General features: G+C 48.3%; 2 protein-coding genes across 2 annotated transcripts; both read left to right on the top strand.

The window, feature by feature from the left end:
* Positions 1-1781: 1781 nt before the first annotated feature.
* LOC112903652 (protein GLUTAMINE DUMPER 6-like) lies at positions 1782-2781 on the top strand. The gene has a single exon (XM_025972887.1). It carries the CDS (start codon positions 1977-1979, stop codon positions 2418-2420), a length of 444 nt encoding a protein of 147 aa, XP_025828672.1. The 5' UTR covers positions 1782-1976; the 3' UTR covers positions 2421-2781.
* A 9927-nt stretch (positions 2782-12708) lies between these two features.
* On the top strand, positions 12709-17352 carry LOC112879086 (serine/threonine protein phosphatase 2A regulatory subunit B''beta-like). Its single transcript, XM_025943424.1, has 11 exons — positions 12709-13359; positions 13472-13577; positions 14042-14141; positions 14217-14322; positions 14460-14550; positions 14638-14779; positions 14912-15059; positions 15205-15314; positions 16096-16252; positions 16335-16460; positions 16564-17352. The coding sequence occupies exons 1-11, from the start codon at positions 12952-12954 to the stop codon at positions 16702-16704; spliced, it is 1635 nt and encodes a 544-aa protein (XP_025799209.1). The 5' UTR covers positions 12709-12951; the 3' UTR covers positions 16705-17352.
* Positions 17353-20140: the final 2788 nt, after the last annotated feature.

Below are 20140 nucleotides of genomic sequence, written 5' to 3'. Positions count from 1 at the left end.
TTTCGGTGTTTGGCACCGCTCCGCAGAATCCGACGAGGAGCCGAGCGGAGGGAGCACTGCCAAACGGGGCCTAAAGTTTGATAGAAATGAATCTAACATATTTTGAAGGGATAAGTATATATAATGTGTAAATTATTTTTTCTCATTCAACAGCATGCAGATATATGAAACCTGCCTGAAATAGTAGCGTGTTTTATTTACAGAAATGAATCTAACATATTTTGAAGGGGATAAGTACATATACCTTTTGTCATAGTGCTACTGGTTATAATTCTAAAACTTTATTTAGAGCTCCGCTCGAGAAATATGATGGGTAATGTTCTTATTATTTTTCATTTGAATTTATGGGTGACAAGAAAGAACTATAAGAACGCTTTCGAGTTAGCAGAGGGCACATCCGTTGCCATCGCCATCCTTAGCAGGGCGCCGTCACGCGTTCACCCACGGTTGTGCACTGGCAGCACGCTAGATAATTTTTTTAGCTGTAAATTGCTTATTTCGATCATGTTAAAAAACTCAAGCTAGTGATGTCCCAATACAATTATTCATGTGCATCACCCTCAATTTTCTCGCTCGTAGCTTCGCCTCTGTCCTTGGCCTCTATCAGTTTTTAAAGTCGGAATCTGTCTCTCTTATTTCTTGTGCGCCAACTGATTGGATTTTAAGATGTTTCCCTTAAATCAAAGCTCTTACACAGCAAAAGCTAATTCTTGGGCATAACATTTTTCTAGGGTTGCTTTGGCCTAATATTCCTTGACGATCTCCAGGGCTAAGTATCGTATCACGCTAATCTTGCTTTGGTGGTGCGTTCTTATCCCTTTCACAGTGCTGTGCTTGGCCTGGCCAGCCTCAGGGTCACGGCTCCACACCTCCATGTGAGGCAGCAGGTCGAGAGTGCCAGACAGCTAGTGCGCGCTTGCATGCATGGCATTGGCATCGACACACAGGCGCAGCTGCGTGTGTTGGGGGCTGACGCGGAGACCATTGCACGCTGCTCCCAGCAGAGAGAGTCTTGCATCGATGCCTGCGTGTGGAAAGAATTGTTTGGAGTGACTTGACTTGCACTAAAATATTGCAGCACTTGCTGTCGTTTGTGCATCTCGCCATCGATCGACGTGTGAATCGCATTGCCTGCGAGCTGAACGGAATCCGTTACGTGCAGTAGGCGTCGTCGCACGAGACAATGTACGTTACATCTTTTTTTTTTCCTATTGTGGGCTGATCAAGAGAAGGATGTAGTACTTTATGTTAAATACCACTACCACTCTCTGCAATAATGATCGGGCTGTATGTATTCATTTCGAGGCGTCCGTCCGTGCAACCGGATCCACATGTCAGTGACCACGTCGAAGATGAGACTCGTCCCTTTGGATTACGAGGGGATCTCAAAAGGTAATATCACTAGGTTACTGACCACTCCTATAGAAACATGGTGTTATAATAACTTGTATGATCAACATACTGATATTTTCATATATACATACATATATATATGTGTCATACATACATATATTATATATAATATGTATGTATGACACACATGTGTGTGTCTATATATATATATATATGTATATGTATATGTATCCCACTAACCCTACCGAATCATGCACCAACTCTAGCTACCCTATAGCTGCAAATAAAATCAGCTCCCCACTCCTTTGAAAAGGAGAAACCACAAGCATCCAGCCCTACCACAAATCGAATCAAAATACCAAACCCATGAGCGAGCCCAGATGATCTATCCGTAATCCGGGTTAACCACTGGTTGACACAGAAACCTGGGGGCACACAGTTTGGCAGCAGCGGGACCCACCTCCATGCATTTCCAACCCCTCCTATAAAACACCCCCATCCGTCGCCTTGCACCTCATCCTCCCCACACGCAGATAGCATCACCAAAGCACCAACCTTTGTTGATCATCATATATATCAGGACGAGCGATCGTTCGATCACACAGACGCAAGAAAAGAAGAAGATGAGGCTCGCGAGAATCGCCATGGCGATGGAGGACGGCGGCGGCGCGTCGTCGTCGGTGGCGCAGCCGGCCACGGACTACGGGCGCCACTTCCAGCCGCCGCCGTTCTGGTCGACGCCGACGCCGTACCTCTTCATCGGCTTCGCGGTGGTGATGGCGCTCATCGCCGTGGCGCTGGCCGTGCTCCTCTGCACCCGCCGCAAGGAGGACGAGGGCCGCCGCGGCGACGAGGGGGAGGTCGTGGCCGTGAGCGTGCTGGCGCCGCTGGACAGGGAGGACGCGGCGGTGCCCAAGGTGCTCGTCGTCATGGCCGGCCACAGCGCGCCCTCGTTCCTCGCCAGCGCCGCGCCGTTCGCCACCTTCGCCGCCGCCGGCGACGACGCCAAGCCGCAGCACGGCGGCGGCGGCGGCGGCGGCGGCAAGGACGGCGCCGCCGTCGTGTAGGCGCTCGCTTCCCCTGCCGCTCGCGCCTAACTGGCCGAAAGAGAACGATCGCGTGGGCACGAGCAAAGATCAAGCTGGATATATCGGAGAAGCAATTTTGTTCATCCTGACTTCCTTTTCGCTTTCTTGGTGTAGTTTTGTGACTTGCAATGCTGTCCTTAGCTTCTGCACGTAATTAGGTGCTGGAGGTCAGAGAATTTGCAAGCTAATCATCATCCGGTTGCATCGATCATTTCCTGTTTCTGATCTCATATAATCAAGGAAGTTTTCGAGGTTGCGAAACCGGGCAAACGACTGTAGACTATCTGTTTGGTTCATCCAAAAACCTTTGGATTCTGCTCAAACATGAACCTAACATGAAGTGCGTATTATATTAACAGTTACTAGTTCGTATTATAACTTAAGTGCGGATTATATTATCCTCAGTTAACTAAGCAGCCAGTGATGATCACAGAGATAACCACATCGATCCGTCACTTTCAGCTTTGTCTCCCTTTGCTTTCTAAAGAGAAGGAAAGGCGCAGCTAGCGGTAGCTTAGCTTCTCTGCATCTCTCTGTCTGCCTGCTGCCTAACGAGAGTACCCAGTCAGGGAGCACTACGGTTCGCGTCCGTCCTCATCCGGAACTCCGAATCCGGAAAGAGAAAGCACCCACACATGCATGATGATGGCCGTGCACTGGAAGGCAGGCAGCTAGCGAGTTGAAACTGCTGCCAAAGCTTGCTTCGCTAAGCGCACCATGTTTTGCCATGTACGAGCGAGTGCAGAAACACCTTTTTTGTTTCCCCTTTTGATGTTCTCGATCAATTGGCTACGCCTACAATGTAGTAGTGGCAGGAGACGGGCCGGTTCGATCTCTTGAAGCAGTGCCAAACGCACACTAACGATCTGATCAGAGCACTAAGGATCTGGAGTAGTTTGTCTCAGGATACTGAATTCTTGGCGATGCAAATTCAGTCGAACGAATTCAGTCGAAGAAGCTCAGTAGGTTTAATTTTTCAGCGTACTTACTGGATCTGAACAATCAGTTGGATGGCGCTGCAAAAAAAGTCAGAGGCCACTTTCTGATAATCTGATCCAAAACATGGCCACCAGTTGCAAGCGGAATCACTAGCTCGCGCGCTTTCCTTGGATTCCTTGAGCACAGGATCGAGCATGCTCCTCTACGCGCTCCGAAACCAGCGTGCGGAAAAGCTCATCCGCTCATGGAATTCTCCTATCCTTTATAAGTACGTGTTAGTTGTACACTACTTGTACTGCACGCACATATTCGCCTCATTCGTGTAGGCTGATTTGTCGAAGGAAAGCGAGCGAACATAGCGAACCCGAATACAAGGTTCGCCGGCCGGCCGGCCGGCCGCCACCGCTAGTTTCCCAGAGAGGTTTCCGTTAGTTTTCCTCTTCCTTTCTGGATGGAGAACACACCTTGCACTACTCTTATTCCGTGCTTTAAACTTGTTATTATCGAAACTCTTACTCTCATCGAGAGGATGACACTTATAGATAGAGCAATTTTCTAGTTTATTTCTCACATAATGTCATACCAACATGAGGGATTGGGAATACATATTTATAGCTGGCCAAGACAGCCAAGCATATGCCGAGATATTAGTTTAAGATGCTAGTCTAAAAGCTAGTGATGCTTAGTCTAAGATGCTGTCCTAGAAGCTTAGTCTAAGATTTTATCCTAAATGCTGTCCTAAAAGCTAGTCTAAGATGCTAAATGCTGTTCTGGTAGATGTTGTTCTGGTTGGGGCAGCAAGACCACCGTACCGAGGACCACAAAGACCAACACTACAAGGACTTGTTCCATCATTTTCTCCCTAAGTCTTGTGCGTCGTCTTGTGGGAAAGTTGGGCTATCCCGGTCCGGGAACAAAAGCTCAAGGAACTTGATCCTTCCAAGGGGCTTGGTGAGCAGGTCCGCAAGCTGATCCTTGATGTTCATGTAGCTCGCCTTGATACTCCCTTCCTCCAAGCAGCATCAGATGACGTGGTACCTCACCCGGATGTACTTGCTCCGTTCATGGAAAACGGGGTTCTTTGCCAGGGCCAGAGCGAACTTGCTATCCACCCTGAGCTCCACCGCTCCAGTGTCTCTGCCGAGGAGATCACCAAGCACTCGAGCGAGCCAGAGCGCCTGAGTCGAAGCGGTGGCGGCCGCTGTGTACTAGGCCTCGCAGCTGGACAGGGCCACCACCTACTGCTTGACAGACTGCCAGCTAACGAGGCACTTGCCGAGGAAGAAGAGGGTCTCGCTCGTGCTCTTGCTGGTGTCGATGTCGCCGGCGTGGTCGTTGTCGCTGTACCCGACGATGTGTGCCTCCCCAGGACACCTTGGGTAGTAGAGACCGTGGTCGAGAGTCCCGTCAACGTAGCGGATGATCCTCTTCACCGCCTGCTGGTGCTCCATCGTCGGTCGCTGCATGAACCGACTAACGTAGCCGACGGAGAATGCCAAGTCCGGCCGTGTGTGGGTGAGGTAGCGAAGGCTCCCCACAAGACGCCGGTACTGCGTAGCGTCCACCTCCTCCGTCGTGCTATCGCGGCTCAGCTTTAGCCTCTCCTCCATCGGAGTGAGAACTGGGTTGCAGTTGGTGAGCCCAGCCAGCTCAACGACGCGCTTGGCGTAGGCGGTCTGTCAAAGTGTAATCCCGGAGTCGTCCTGGTGCACCTCGATCCCTAGGTAGAAGGAGAGAGGTCCCGGATCACTCATCTGGAAGGTGGCCTTCTTCTCTTTCTTGAATGCCGTCCGCATCCTTGGTGCTGGTGATCACCAAGTCGTCGACGTAGACACCTACTAGCAGAGCGTTTCCTCCATTGCCTCGCAGGTAGATGGCCGCCTCATGCGGGCTTTGCTCGAAGCCCATCACTTTGAGCGTGGAATCCAACTTGGCATTCCACGCCCTCAGTGCCTGCTGCAAGCCATAGAGGTCCTTGCGTAGGCGTAGCACCTTGACCTCCTTGCCGGGGATCGCAAATCCCGACGGCTGGTGCACGTAACCTCCTCCTTCAAGTCGCCGTTAAGAAACGCCGACTTGACGTCCATGTGATGAACTCGCCAGCCTTCCTAGGCAGCCAGCGCAAGGAGGAGTCGCACGGATTCCATCTGTGCCACAGGGGCGAAGGCATTGTCAAAGTCGATCCCCTCCCGCTGCACGAAACCGCGTGCCACCAAGCGAGCCTTGTGCTTGACGATGGCGCCGGCTTCATCCCTCTTCAGCGTGAACACCCACTTAAGGGTGATCGTGCCGTGACAACGAGGGAGGTCAGCAAGCTCCCAGATGCAGTTCTTCTCAACTGCATCCATCTCCGACTGCATCGCGGCATGCCATGCCGCGTGTCTCTCGGCTTCTGCGAAAGACCAAGGCTCGCCGTCATCGCACGCAAGGTGCAACTGCGCCTCCAGATCCTGAGGTACCAGTTCCAGCATCGGCTAGTCGCTGATAAGGTCCTCCATCGTACGATACCGCAACGGCTCGCTGTCGTGGTACGCGTCGATGCGCTCCTCGTCATCAGAGAGCGGAGTAACGAACTCCACCGGGCTATGCTCGACATGAGCTGGTGTTGGAGTAGTCGTGCCCGGAGGGGTGGCTGGTGGTGCTGGAGTGTGTGGGGTCGCCGGCGGTAGTGGTGTAGGCGAAGAGCTAGTCGCAGACGGAGTCATGGCTGGAGAGCGTGGCGCTGCCAGAGAAGCGGGCGCCGAGTAGGTGGAGGCTCGGGGACTGGGGTAGGCACGCTCAGTGAAGAGAAGCTGCCGACTCCCCCAGCTCCCTCGAAGTGGACGTACTCAATAGTGAAGCCGTCGTACGTCGGAGTCGAGCCGTCTTCCGCCGCCTTGTCCCATGCCCATCCTCGCCTTTCGTTGAACACTTCGTCGCGTGCTGTGCGCACATGCTGTGTCTCCGGGTCGAGAATGCGGCAGGCCTTCGAGCCCTCCGCATAGTCGATGAACACCCCCGGAGTGCTCCTGTCGTCAAGCTTGCCGACGTGGCCAAGCTCCTTAGCGAACGCGAGGCAGCCGAAGACCCACAGGTGGGAGACCACCGGTTTGCACCCATGCCAAGCCTCATACGGCGTCCTGCCGTTGAGAGCCTTCGTAGGCAAGCGGTTAAGGATATAGACAGCCGTCACCACCTCCTCTCCCCAGAAGATAGCCGGCATCCCCCTCTGCTTGAGGAGGGCCCGAGCCATCCCCACAATCGTCTGGTTGCGCCGCTCGACGATGCCGTTCTGCTGTGGGCTGTATAGTGCAGAGTAGTGGCACTGAATGCCCTCATCAGCGCAGTACGACGCGAATTCAGCCGCCGTGAATCGCCATCGTTGTCGGTGCGCAGCACGCGCAGCTTGCGGCCGCACTCCGCCTTCGTAGCAGCCTGCACACGCCTGATGGCGTCCGCAGCCTCTCCCTTGCTGCTGAGGACCATAACCCACACGTAGCGGGAGAGGTGAAAGGATCTCAAGATGCCTAGAGAGGGGGTGAATAGGCTAATCTGAAACTTAAAATACTTTAAACACTATCAGTAACACAGATGTCCGGATACTTCGGGTTTTGTGTCCAAAGTTTCCAGAAATACTGTCCAGAGAGTCCGGGTATGAAACAATGTACACACTAACAAGATATTGATGCTGCAATTTAGATCGAGTAAATTTAAACAAGCTAGTAGTACTTTAAGACCGTTTCTTACCAATTGTCTTGCTCTAGAGACTACTATAATTGTAGATCGGCCTCAAACCCTAGAAAGTTAGTCTCATAAGCAAATACCTAATAAAACTAGTAAGGAGCATAAAGGAGAGATAGAATTTATTTTCCGAAGTTCACTCCTAAAGGAGCTACGTCTCCGTTGAGGAAGGATTCAAGAGACGGTGCTCAAGAACCTCTATGCTCCTCTTTCAAGGATGAGACCAACGCTCAAACCCAAGGTTACTTACTATGTGTTCCTTCGAGAGGAATGAAGAGTACAAACTTCTTGTGGTGCTCACAACTTGCTTGAACACTCATAAGCGACGCCTAACCGTCTAGGAGCTTGAAGCTCCAAGAGTAATAAACTTGAATCCCCCGGCTAGACAAGGGTGTTGTGCTCAAGAGATGGAATGGAAGCTTACTAACACAAATCTTTGCTCTTGCAACAATCTCACTTGAATCCCCGAAGAAAATCACTCAAGAATGAAAGAGGGGAAGTGAGAGAGCTCTCCTTTTGCTTGCAGGTGTTTTCTGGTTGAAATGAGCAAGAGAGCTTTGAATGAAGGGGTATGGGGGTATTTATACCCCCTCTCACAGAAAACTAGCCATTGGGTAAAGGATATCCGGATACTCCGAATATATATCCGGATACTCCGGACACTAGGGTTCGGAGACTCCGGTCTCAGAGAAACTTCGGATGGGTAACAGTTACCCAGAAACTCCGGGTGTTTGTCCGGATACTCCGGAGCACTATGTCCGGATATTCCGGACTATGAACCGGACAATCCGGATATAACATGGAATTTCACAAGAAGGCTGTTTTTAGTGGTACATTTGATTCTCATAGCTTTTGTAGATTCTCTTGAGCACAACTACCACATCAACACCTGTGGATCAAAGTCCCTCTTGATAGTATAGCGTTCCTATACTCAATTTCAAAATAAAATGTAATTCTTCAAGTAAATTTGAAACACCGCTTTTCATTTCCCTTTTAAGGGGTCAATGTTTTTGTAATATGTTTTGCTTCATCACTCTTAGCCCCTGCACACATGCTCGATAATATGATTAGATATATATGTGCTTTGTCATTTACCACCAAAACCCACTAAGGGGCCTAGATATCTTTCAAGAGGTCATCGATGAGCAGCAAGAAGTAACATCGTCCTCCTGGTGTGGCTGGTGTCATCGGGCCACACAAGTCCCTGTGCATAAGCTCGAGCCGCTCCTTGACTCGGAAGCTTGTCTGCTGGGAAAGGGGAGCCGCCTCTACTTCAACAACACGCAGACGTCGCATAACTGCCCCATGTGGTCGAGGCATGGCAGGCCTCGCACCATCTCCTTGGCACTGAGCCGCTTCAGGGCCTCGAAGTGAAGGTGCCCGAAGCGCTCATGCCACTGCCACGCCTCGTCGTCCCGATGAGCAGCGAGGAAGAAGGGTTGTGCCCCCTGCACATTAAGGATGTAGAGTTGATTTGCGCCTCTGGTTACCTTGGCAAGAAGGCGACGATGGCGATCCCAAATCCTCAGGACTGCGTTCTTGATCTCCATGCGCGAACCGTTCTCATCCAGCTATCCCAAGTTGATGATAGAGTTCCTCAAGGCGGGGATGTAGTAGACTCCGGTGAGCAGCCTGTGCTCACCAGACTCAGTGGTGAAGATGACGGAGCCGACGCCCTTGATCTCTACACGGAGGCGTCCCCAAACTTGACGGAGCCTCGGACGCTGGTGTCAAGCTCGGTGAAGAACTCCTGCCGACCGGTCATGTGATGGGTGGCGCCGGTGTCGAGGCACTACCTGTCAGTCTTGTCGTTGTTGGAGGCATCACCGAGAAAGGTGTGTGCCCTCGGCTCGTCAAGGTGGAGGAGAGCCACTGCGGCCGATGCCGCTGGAGGTAGCTCGATGCTTGCGTGTGCTAGGAGCAGAGCCGGCTCCTCCTCCTCCACCTGTGCGATGTGGGTCTTGCCGCGTCGTGGCTGTCAATAGTCCTTGGCCCAATGGCCAACCCTGCCTCGGTTGTGGTAGGCGTCGTCTCGTGCCGGCTTGTGCGTACTGGCGGCGCCGCCCTGGGCGCTTCCGCGGGTGCCACCCTCAGCACGTCCTCGCACCCCGGCTTGGGCGCCTCCACGTGCTTTACGTGGCTTGCCGCGCTTGCGGCCGCCTGTCTAGGAGGAGGGCTCCCCTTTCCTCCCGTCACTCTGGCAGGCCTCCCACTATTCCCGAGTGAGATGGAGCTTCCCGCCAATGGTGATAGGTCCCGAGAGAGGGTGTGGCTCATCGCTGTCGATGACCTTGAGGCGACCTATCACCTCCTCGATCGACATCGTGAAGAGGTCCAGTAGAGACTCAATCGAGCAAGCGATCTGCTTGTACTTCTCGGGGACGCAGCGGAAGAACTTCTCAACAGCTCTCTCCTCATTGTAGGTGTCGTCGCCAAACTACACCATCTTTTGCAATAGAGTGTTGAGATGGAGAGCAAAGTCATCAACGTCCTCACCTGGCTTGAAGGCCAGATTCTCCCACTCCTTGCGAAGTGCCTGCAGTGTGGACTTGCTGGCGCGGTCGCTGCCGATGTGTGCCTTAGCGATGGCATCCCAGGCCTCCTTAGCAGTCCACTTCTTAGAAAGCAAGAACTGCATCTCGGGTGGGACTACAGCAATGAGGGCATCCAGCGCCCGTCGATCCTCGTCGTAGTCGACGTCGCCGTACCGAACTGCCTCCCACATATGCCGCACCTAGAGTCTTACCCTCATCACCGTGGCCCACTCGACATAGTTGGTCTTGGTGAGGGTAGGCCACCCACCGCTGGGGCCAATATCCCTAACAACAGTCTGGATCCCGTGGTGACCATGGCGCCGGTCTGGGGAGGGAGAGCTGCGCCGCCTGTAAAGGCCGCGATCTCCATCGACGCAGCCGCCGCCGCCGGGAGCGCGGCCGCCACGCGCGTCCACGCTTGTCTGGGCTGCCGCCACCGTGCCTATGGGGGTGCGCGGCTGCCCACTGCACCGCCTGCTCTCCCGCTGCTTTCCTCGCCAGCTTGAGTTCCACGTTGGTGCTGCCGTCGGCAGAGGCAGAGCTGCTGATGCTACTGCCGCGTAGAGCCTTGAGCTCCACTGTTGCCGCACGCGCTGCATCCACCGTCGCTGCTGCTTCCACTTCCGCCCTTGCTGCTGCCAGTTCCGCTACCGCCAGCGTTGATGCCCTCGCCGCCATCACAGCGGTCTCTGCCGCCGCTCGCTCGCGTGCCTCTGCCGCGGCGAGCTTGACCTCCTGCCGGTGCCGCACGCTTGAGGCGACCGAGCGCTGAGACTGTCCTTCGGACATAGCGCGCTAGTGGGGGGCTGCTGCGTGGGGAGGAGGCTGCCTTAGACGAGCTGCTGCCCGTCTGCGCAGGGGAAAAGGGGTGAGCAGGGACAGCCGGTATTCCTGCTCCCAACTGAGGACAAAGAGAGGCGTGGGAAGGAGATGAGCAGGAGTTGTTTAAGCTACAGGATAGAATGACTCTAATACCAGTTGTTAGTATCGAAACTCTTACTCTCATCGAGAGGATGACATTAGGAGTTGTGGCAATTTTCTAGTTTATTTCTCATACAATGCCATACCAATCTGAGAGGTTGGGGATACATATTTATAGCTGGTCAAGACAGCCAAGCATATACCGAGATGCAAGTCTAAAATGCTAGTCTAAAAACCAGTGATAATTAGTCTAAGATGCTGTTTTAAATATTATCCTAAAAGTTTTGTTTAAGATGCTGTTGTGCCTGTCCTAGCAATGCTGTCCTGATTAGAGCTCCAGTAAGATCAGAGCTCCAGTAAGATCACCACAAAGGCCAACAAGGACTTATTTATCCCATCAAAATTGTGTGCCGTGTGCGTGTCGGCTCATTTGCGGGTGCGGCGGTGCAATGTGGCGGCCGCCGCCCGCCGGCCGGCGACGCTGCGAGCTGTGGGCGTGTGTAGACGTCAAAGTTAAACCAGAGACCGACGTGAGTGCGGTTGTCCGCGCCGGCGCCGGCGCCCGACCTTCAGAGCTTCGACTTTCCAAGTCGGAATTCGCAAAGCAGCACCTACGCGATGCGGCGACCGGCCGGCGGCGGCGGATCTCACACGCGCAGCTTTTGCCTGAGCCGGTCGCCGCTCCGGTCGTGGATGGACGACTCGCTGATGGTCTCTCTATCCAGTGTTGTGGACCTGTGGTGGATAGGCCAAAGGAGACGGCGGCGGCGCGGGAGCCGGGAGACTGCTGCCTGCGAGCCTGCAAGTAGAGCCCATCGCACATCTTGCCGAGGAAGCACTATTTGTGGCCATGTACCAGCACTGGGCCAGATTTACAACGGGCCCAAACAATGCCCAACTTGCCTAATAACTCTTTATCTGAAAAATGTAAAAGCCCACATCCCAAAAACTCTGGAGGCGCAAGTGAAAATGGCGCAAATATAGAAAGGCACAACTCTAAAAATGTACCTTGAAGTTTTCTTTAAAAAAAATTGAAACTTATATGCACTTTGTCACAAAAGTTGAGGTTCAAGATCGTTGGACGTCAGCAGATGTAACGTTTGCAAGATGAGATTGTGAATGGAGGCACTGACGGTGCAAGTCCACAGCGGGGATTTAAATCGGGTCAATTTGTTTTTTTAAACGATTTGCTTCGATCTGCCTACTTATCAAATAGAGATTTGACAAACAAGATAACCAAATTTAAACATATTCATTCATCCTCCTCCTGAGAATTCCAACAAGCATGGCTGCTTAATCAGCCAGTGTACATGCACTTGTGGCATCGGAATTTTTCAAATTTTGCGGGCACTAAACTGTTACGCTCTATGATATACAAACTATACAATAAATAGAACACTAATATAAATTAGATTACATTTTGAGAAAACTAAACTTGCTGCAAGAATTAAAAATGCATGAAGTTAAATTAAATATGTTTATTGCTACGCAAATACAAGAATTGGATGTGTGGTCCGAGTCCGTGGGTGGCCTCAAGTCCTACTTCCCCTCCCCTCCTTTCCCTTCCATCCATCTATGACATCGCGCACACCCACCCCTCAAAACTCTATTTGTGGTTGGTTGTCGCCTCCATTCCTACTTCTTTCTCTCATCCTCTATCTATCTGCCAAGATAAAGTGATACTTGAGGACATTCCGTTCATTGTCTCGACATTTGGATCATCACATCTTGATCTGAATCTAAAATGGTATGTGTTTCATTGTTCATTTTCTTGAGGCGTTCGATTTGAACCATTGCTACGAAAGTTTTCCTAGGCCATTGTTTTGTTTGTTCTAGGCCATTGTTCCATTCATGGACCGTTATGAGCTATTGTTAGTTTGGGCTTGAAATCGGGCAAATTGTCAGAATTTGCAACATCAAGCCGATTAGCATAACTTTTACTCCAGTGACCTGATTTGTTTGATTCGTTGCTACACATTTATAAAAACACTCATATTGATAAGAGTCTTTTCAAAGGTTTTATGATGGGAGATCATGTAGGGAAAATAGAGGGAATAGAATAGAAGAGGACAGATCTAACCTCGTAGTGCATCACTACTGGCATCATGTGTAGTTGTCGAGATCGCCATCCATCCCATTCCGCGATGCAATGCCGTTGACCCGGGCAACCTGTGCTTGTTGACACGCAGCCGATGGATCGGACGGCGCAGATGGCCTCGAGATTCGTGGAGCCAGCGGTGAACTGAGCCTCCCCTTCCACCGCGTCGCGCCACGCGCGCGGCCTCGCCTTCCGTTTCCACCAGGCGACGCCAACTCTTCCGCCCTTGTGACGGGATCGCTCGCCGGAGCGGATCGGCGTCTGAGTCTGACGCGGCGGAGAGCGCTCGGAGTACGGGATGGTGGAGGAACCGGCACAGGCGCCGGCGGATCTGAGCGCGGCGGCGCAGGTGAGCGCGCTGCCGCTGCAGGTGGACCTCCTGCAGCTGCCGCCGGAGGTGCCGGCGCCAGGGGCGCCCGCGCTGCGCGGCGTCCTCGACCTCCTCTTCGCGCACTGGCTCTCGCTCCCGGACACCGCCGCGCAGGTTGCCAGCCTCGTGCAGAAGGCCAAGGCGAGCGGCGGCGGGGCGGTGGGCGCCTCGATGCTGCCCTCGATGCTGCAGGGGGGCGCCGCCGTGCCGCCGCTCTCCCCGAGGTCGCCGCGCCTCTCGCGGAGGCCCAGCGGGCTCGGCGCCGGCCAGCCCAACCGCTCCGCGTCGCCGCTCCGTCCGGCCGCCGCGCGCCCCGCCAAGGAGGTCATACCACAGGTACGTTCCTCGTGAATCCGTCGATCGGATCACGCTTGCGCTTCTCATTTTGACAAATCTGCACAAAATTGAATTGCCGTGAACGACTTATCAATCGAATGCTGTTTGGCAGTTCTATTTTCAAGATGGCCGACCACCGACGTACGAGGTGAAGAAGCAATGCATTGCTACCGTTGATCAGCTCTTCGCCGGACACTCAAATGGTCTTCGGGCTCAAGGTGCGTTGAATTGGATGTGTACCAAGGAGCTCAAATGGTCTCTTTCCTTTTGACACGCTGTGTTGCATTTGATTAAATGAATTGAACTCGTGAAAGCAACTTTTAACTACATCAGGGGTCGATGCTATGACAGTTTTGTCATGCCTGATTCTGTTACTTGTAATGGCAAGCAGGGGCGGAGCTAGGATTGAAATGACCCTGGTGCACTCTCCATTACATAGAAAAAATTATATAATTTACATGGTAAAAAAGAGTCAACTACTAGGAGTTTGTTTTTCACCATGGTGCATGTGCACCAGGGAAAGTCACTGTGGCTTCGCCCCTGATGGCAAGCAAGTATCGCTAGAAATCTTCATGAAACTGACAATTATCTTGATCACAGCAGTTTGTCTGTGAGGATGTCAGCTAATCCTTTTCTTTCCTTTTTTTTTCCCTTTTGGGTGACTCTTTTGGTTGCACGATAGAATTTCGGATGGTTACCAGGGAACTCTGCAAGCTACCGACATTCTTTACCACTGTTCTTTTCGATAAGATCGACAAGGAGAGCACAGGATTCGTGGCAAGGTAGTTGGCAAACTTTAGTCGTCTGCAGTGCGAACTTATTGTATGACAAACTTTGCATTACTTTCACTATTCCAGGGAGGCCTTCATTGATTTTTGGGTGAATAGCAATTTGATGAGTATGGATAGTGCAACCCAAGTATTTACGATTCTGAAGCAACAGAATCGCAATTACCTCGCGAAGGTGAATCTCTCTTGTCCAAAAAAAAAAACATTGTACAGTAAAAGAGTTGAGCAATGGACTATTTCATCAAAGGGCACTTGTGGTTCATCATTGTTGCACTTCTCTAATCAATGGTTCATAATGATTGATTGATTTAGGAGGATTTTAAGCCAGTTCTTAAAGACCTTTTGGACAACCATCCTGGTCTGGAGTTCTTAAAGAGTACACCTGAATTTCAAGAAAGATATGGTAGGTTATATTTTCCCAGCTATGATCTCTTGATTATATAAAATCCCATCTTGTTTCGTCTTTGACTTATGCATCATTATTTGTCAGCTGAGACTGTCGTATATAGGATATTCTATTGCTTGAATCGAATTGGAAGTGGCCATCTATCACTTAGGGAGCTGAAGCGTGGAAATCTACTCAGTGCGCTCAGGCATGCTGATGATGAAGAAGATATCAATAAAGTTTTAAGGTGATACATTCGAATCAAATCTAAACACTTCAGCACCTTTCTGTGCATAGACTTTCCTGTGGTGCTCTACGACAAGTGCAGCTATTTTTGAGGGATGCACAACATTGAACTTATTGATTTCTTTCCCTGTAGGTATTTCTCATATGAGCATTTCTATGTGATATATTGCAAGTTCTGGGAGCTGGACACAGACCACGATTTCTTGATTGATAAAGAAAATCTTATTAAGTATGGAAACCATGCATTGACATATAGGATTGTAGATAGAATTTTCTCAGAGGTTGGTTTTCCTCTTACCCCCCCCCCTCCGCCCCCCCCCCCCCACCCACCCACCCACCCACCCCACCATATCATATTCTTCTAGTTCTCTTAAGGCTCGTTTCAATACTGAACATCTGTTGAAAATTTTAAATGGTACATAACAGGTTCCTAGGAAATTTACCAGCAAGGCTGAAGGGAAAATGGGGTATGAAGATTTTGTCCATTTTATACTGTCTGAAGAGGACAAATCAACTGGGCCAAGCCAGGAATATTGGTAGGTAACTGATATTTGTTTTAATACCTCAACTGAGTGATACACTGATACTCCAGCTATTTTCAGTGGTACTGTAGTATTTATACGTTTTATCATTAACAATGTTTTGATTCAAATTTTTTTTCCCTATCACCGAAGCATCGGTACCATCTCTTTTAGTTTTAGTGAATTTTTGAAACACTTCCAAGGGGATAGCAAAACATAGGCTGGATGTTGTTTATTTACAGCAAAACTTTCTATCTTTTTTCATGAGGCTGTTAGCAGAAAAGTTAAGTAACTCATAAACCTAAAAATAATCTCAACATGAAGAGTCAGACTAAAAAGGTAGTGGCACAAGAAATTCCCACACTTTGAACGACATAAAAAGAAATGGCATGCCTATACTGGTTCTTGATCTAATTATCAACCTATCCCAGTAAAATTCTTGACTATTAGTCTTCTATCAATGGCTTCCTTTTCTACAAATCATATGCTTAAGGAATGAATGTGTAGTTTTGGAGACATTCATTGATCTTCTGTATAGACCCTTACTCTATTTACTCAGCCCTCGATTAACTCTAAGAAATGAGAACAAATATAGGAAGTTGGAAAATTCATTCTTGACTAGCAAGTCCAATCTAAACTTCTAAAGGAGATTCATCTATTTCTGTTACAGTAGGCTTTGATCCTCAGCCTAAATGGTTAGGCTTCACCTAAATTGTCATGTGAATTCGAGCTTCCGTTAACAGCAGTCCAAAGGTTCTCAACTTCTCATATTAATGCTTTGATGTCATCTCTTCAGGTTTAAATGTATAGATCTTGATGGCAATGGCATACTCACACACAACGAACTGCAGTTCTTTTTTGAGGAACAACTTCATCGCATGGAATGCATGGCCCAGGAACCGGTTTTATTTGAGGACATCTTGTGTCAGCTCATTGACATGATTGGACCTGAGGTCGTATGAATTTATGATTTTTGTAGATTACCTAGTTCTAAACATTTCATGCTGAATTAGTCATGCACTACCTTTGTTCCAGAATGAGAGCTATTTGACATTGAAAGACTTCCGAAGGTGCAAATTGTCTGGGCATTTCTTCAACATTCTCTTTAACCTGAACAAATTTATGGCTTTTGAAGCTAGGGACCCATTCCTCATTCGCCAAGTGAGTCAAATTCCTACTCACACTTATAACATCCATTGACAATCTGATATATTTTTTTTTTCATCATTGGTAACACCACATACTTTTTTTGATGCAAGTGCAGATGCGTGAAGAACCATCATTAACAGATTGGGATCGTTTTGCACGAAGAGAATATGTAAGATTGGCGATGGAAGAAGATGGCGAAGATGCTTCAAATGCAAGTGGAGATGTTTGGGATGAGTCGCTTGAATCTCCTTTCTAGATTGAATATGTTGTGGCATTTTGGAAGACATCAGATCATTCACATAGAGGCATACAGCTCTAATAATCTCAAGGCGAAACCATGAAGACGGTCAAATATGAACAGTTATCTGATATCTTATTTCTACAGAAGCTATACTTGAGGCAGCTGCACACTTGCTGGCACCATCCAAGTTTGACATAGAAGCTGAGACAAATACTTCCATCTAGCTTGTTGTGGAGTACATTTGGTTCTTGGTGACAGTGATGTTTGTAGTAACATTCATGTTGGTCTTGTATTGCTGCTATGCTTTTATCGGTTGATTCATGGCAGCAACAAGTGCACAACACCTGGTGATTATTATGAGAGCACATCAAAGTCTAGTGACAAATAAGGAGAAGAGCCTGGGTCCTTGTGGCAGATGCAATCATCGTATAGTAGATCGTGAATAGTTGGCACCACAATTTTTATTATCCTAGGGTTTTCATTAGATATCTATCAAAGTATTCTTTCGTTGTTTAATAAGGTCATCAAGAAGAACATTTTACTTGTGTATCATGTATCTATGTTTAGTTTGTAGTCATATGAACAATGAGCTGTAATACTATGATACAAGATTTCTCATTATTTTATAATGCCTTTTAGACGTAACACCTGAAATACCAATAATAATGAGAGTAATATATGCAATCAGTGACGAACTCGAACCATTTTTCTGCTTAATGGATGTGGATTCATGCAGGATGATGGAACGCCCATGAAGCAGAACTATTCATGACAGTCTAAGGCAAAAGCAATGCTACATCCAGCAGCAGCAGGGAAATCGACCGGTGCATTTTGACCATCTTTCTATGAAGAATTACTAATTTGCATAAAAAGCTACTTAACTACCACCTCCTTTTCATCTTTAGTAGATTATCAGCCTAAGTAAAGCTGTTGTCAGACCAATCAAACTAAACAGTGATTCATTGTATTTTCAGGGAGAAGGACCGATGTTGAAAACGACACTGGTTTGATTGGCTGCCTGCAAAGATCATGCATTTGCTTTCGTTGCTCCACCAATGATTGTCTCCTGCTCGAAAGAACATCTGGGGCAGGCAGGAGAGAGTCACAGAAAGGAAGGGCATATTGTCCTCCTGGCCTTCTTTCTAAGCAAAATAAAGGGCAAGGAAGGATGGATCCTTCCGACAACGGTGGAAAGAAGCTCGAAGGATAATACAACTAGACCCCTCCTATGCTCCAGCTAGGAAGATAAGAGCCTAAATGACAGCAAAACACCACCTACTGAGACGGCCTGCAATATGATTAATTGACGTGAACAGTTTAACACTTCTCCCATGGCGTTAAGCGCCATATGACAACAATGTCGGCTGCTTGTTTCTACACGTTACCAGGATCAAAAGGCCTTGATTGTTTTGCAGTTAAAAGATGAGAAGGATATATCATATATGTAAGCTGGGAGGAAGCAAACAAAAATGTTGACTGCAATTTCTTGTAGGTTGAATTGAATATTGCTCATGAGTTTTATCCTGGAAAGTTGGTCAGCAACAAGCATATGCATATGTCCTCTATGGTCCCAAATAAGCATCATGTGGAGTTGGTACAGATCCCATTTAAAGAAGTCTCTTTTAAGTTATGAAGAAAGGGCATTCATCTGACACATTATTTTTAAAAAACAAAGAAATAAACTAAGGGACTCAACCTACCAATACTATTCTTTTAGCGGGGGGGGGGGGGGGGGTAAACTCTTCTGACACATAAGCTGCCACCAGAAAATAAAAGGATTGTGAAAAATATACTGCTTTGAACTATATCCAAGGTTCACTGCCTTCAAGTAGCCACCAACATTTCTTTACTAAAGTGATGCTTTAGTTAAATTAAGCATAAGGGCAATGACCGGATTCAGCACTGCAATCCTATTAGCGATTATGGTTCAGTTCCTTTTCTAGAATCCACAAAAACCATTGTATATGGTGCCACACAACAATACTAAATGATGTCCATTCACGTTACATACTTAATTTGCAATCGTAGCAAAGAGACAGGTGCATCTAAAGTTCAAACCACTAACTACTGTGGTGGCAAAGGTACTTAGCCCACAAATCACATCCCTATCCTCTAATATCAATTGTATAATTGAAATATTAAATGATTGGCCTAATAATAGCTTAAAGGACCTAGCCATTGGCGTCATCGGAAAAGCGCTTTTGATCAGCTCCTTTAGGGTGCTGAGGTACTCAAAAATGCAAAGTAAGGACAAGCCTTGTTCATGCTAGTGGTCTCTGGTTTCCTCACGCAAGATGCTTAGCCTTGTAGGAGATGTGCACTTGCCGACTAGGACCTGACCAATCCAAGCCCCTATTCAAGGAGAACAACCTAAAGATATCACACTGTCAAAATATAAGTAACAAAACAGACAGTGACAAGGTATGCATGCAAAATTGCTCAGGAATGGTTCACTAATTGTTTTCAACAAGAAGATAAAATTAAGAATGGGTTGTTTTATACGAAAAGAATCTGCAAGTCGAAAGTCTTATCAGGGGTGTGTGGAACATCCTGAAGAGAAATGCAGCTAATCTTCCACCTTCCCCAGTAACTATATGAAAAGAAAAGGCTGGTGCACAAAAGAGGGTGGTCAACAAAAGTCACTGATTATTGCCTTTTTGTTGACAGCAACATAATATGATTGCTAGTCGGTCCAAAGAACAACCATTCATTCTGCTATCGACATTTTGACACATGCAAGTTTTCTTGACAATTTGATAAGTTCTGATAAAACAATCATTGCCACTTTAGGTAGTTGAGTACGAAAAAGCTTTCAATTATATGCCAATTCTACCCAGTAGATCCATACCATACCATGTGTAAAATAAGGATGAGTTCATGTGGTTGTATCCAACAAAACTAAAACCAGTTGTAACTCCATTCCAGAGCTCAACAAAGAACCATGACTGCTTACTAAAAGCACAGTATCAATTATGTCATTCAGAAATGACAACATGTCTACCTTAGAGTTTTAGGTAAAACTAGCTCTCTGTGAATCTCGAAAAGATACGCAAAAAAAAAGTTGCCAAAAGATTGACCAAACAGCTTCCAACGCATACGCAATATGCCCCAAAGTGGACACAATTGGTCCTCGTTTAACCTTAGCCACCTTGCCACAGATATTGTTGTCACATCTCGACATAAAAAGCATAGAAGGAAATGGCTTTACTTGGTCACAAGAAACAGCTTGGCCAAAGCACACAATAGATAGCTGTATGATTGCAATGTATTATTGTGCACCGTAAATCTGTGATGGTACTTGCAAGTCCTAAATGGTTCGCACAGTTCTTTTTTCATTTCATATTTTAAGATTCTGGTGTTTAAATTTACGAATGCATGGGAAATAAAGAAGAAAGTATGTATGCATATAATACTTCTCACCTACTTGCTTGCTATAATTTTTTTTCCCTTT

The sequence above is a fragment of the Panicum hallii genome, chromosome 1 (genome assembly GCF_002211085.1).
Source record: "Panicum hallii strain FIL2 chromosome 1, PHallii_v3.1, whole genome shotgun sequence".
Lineage (NCBI taxonomy): Eukaryota > Viridiplantae > Streptophyta > Magnoliopsida > Poales > Poaceae > Panicum > Panicum hallii.
Note: the sequence above shows the minus strand (reverse complement) of the source record. Positions and strands in the feature narration are given on the sequence as shown.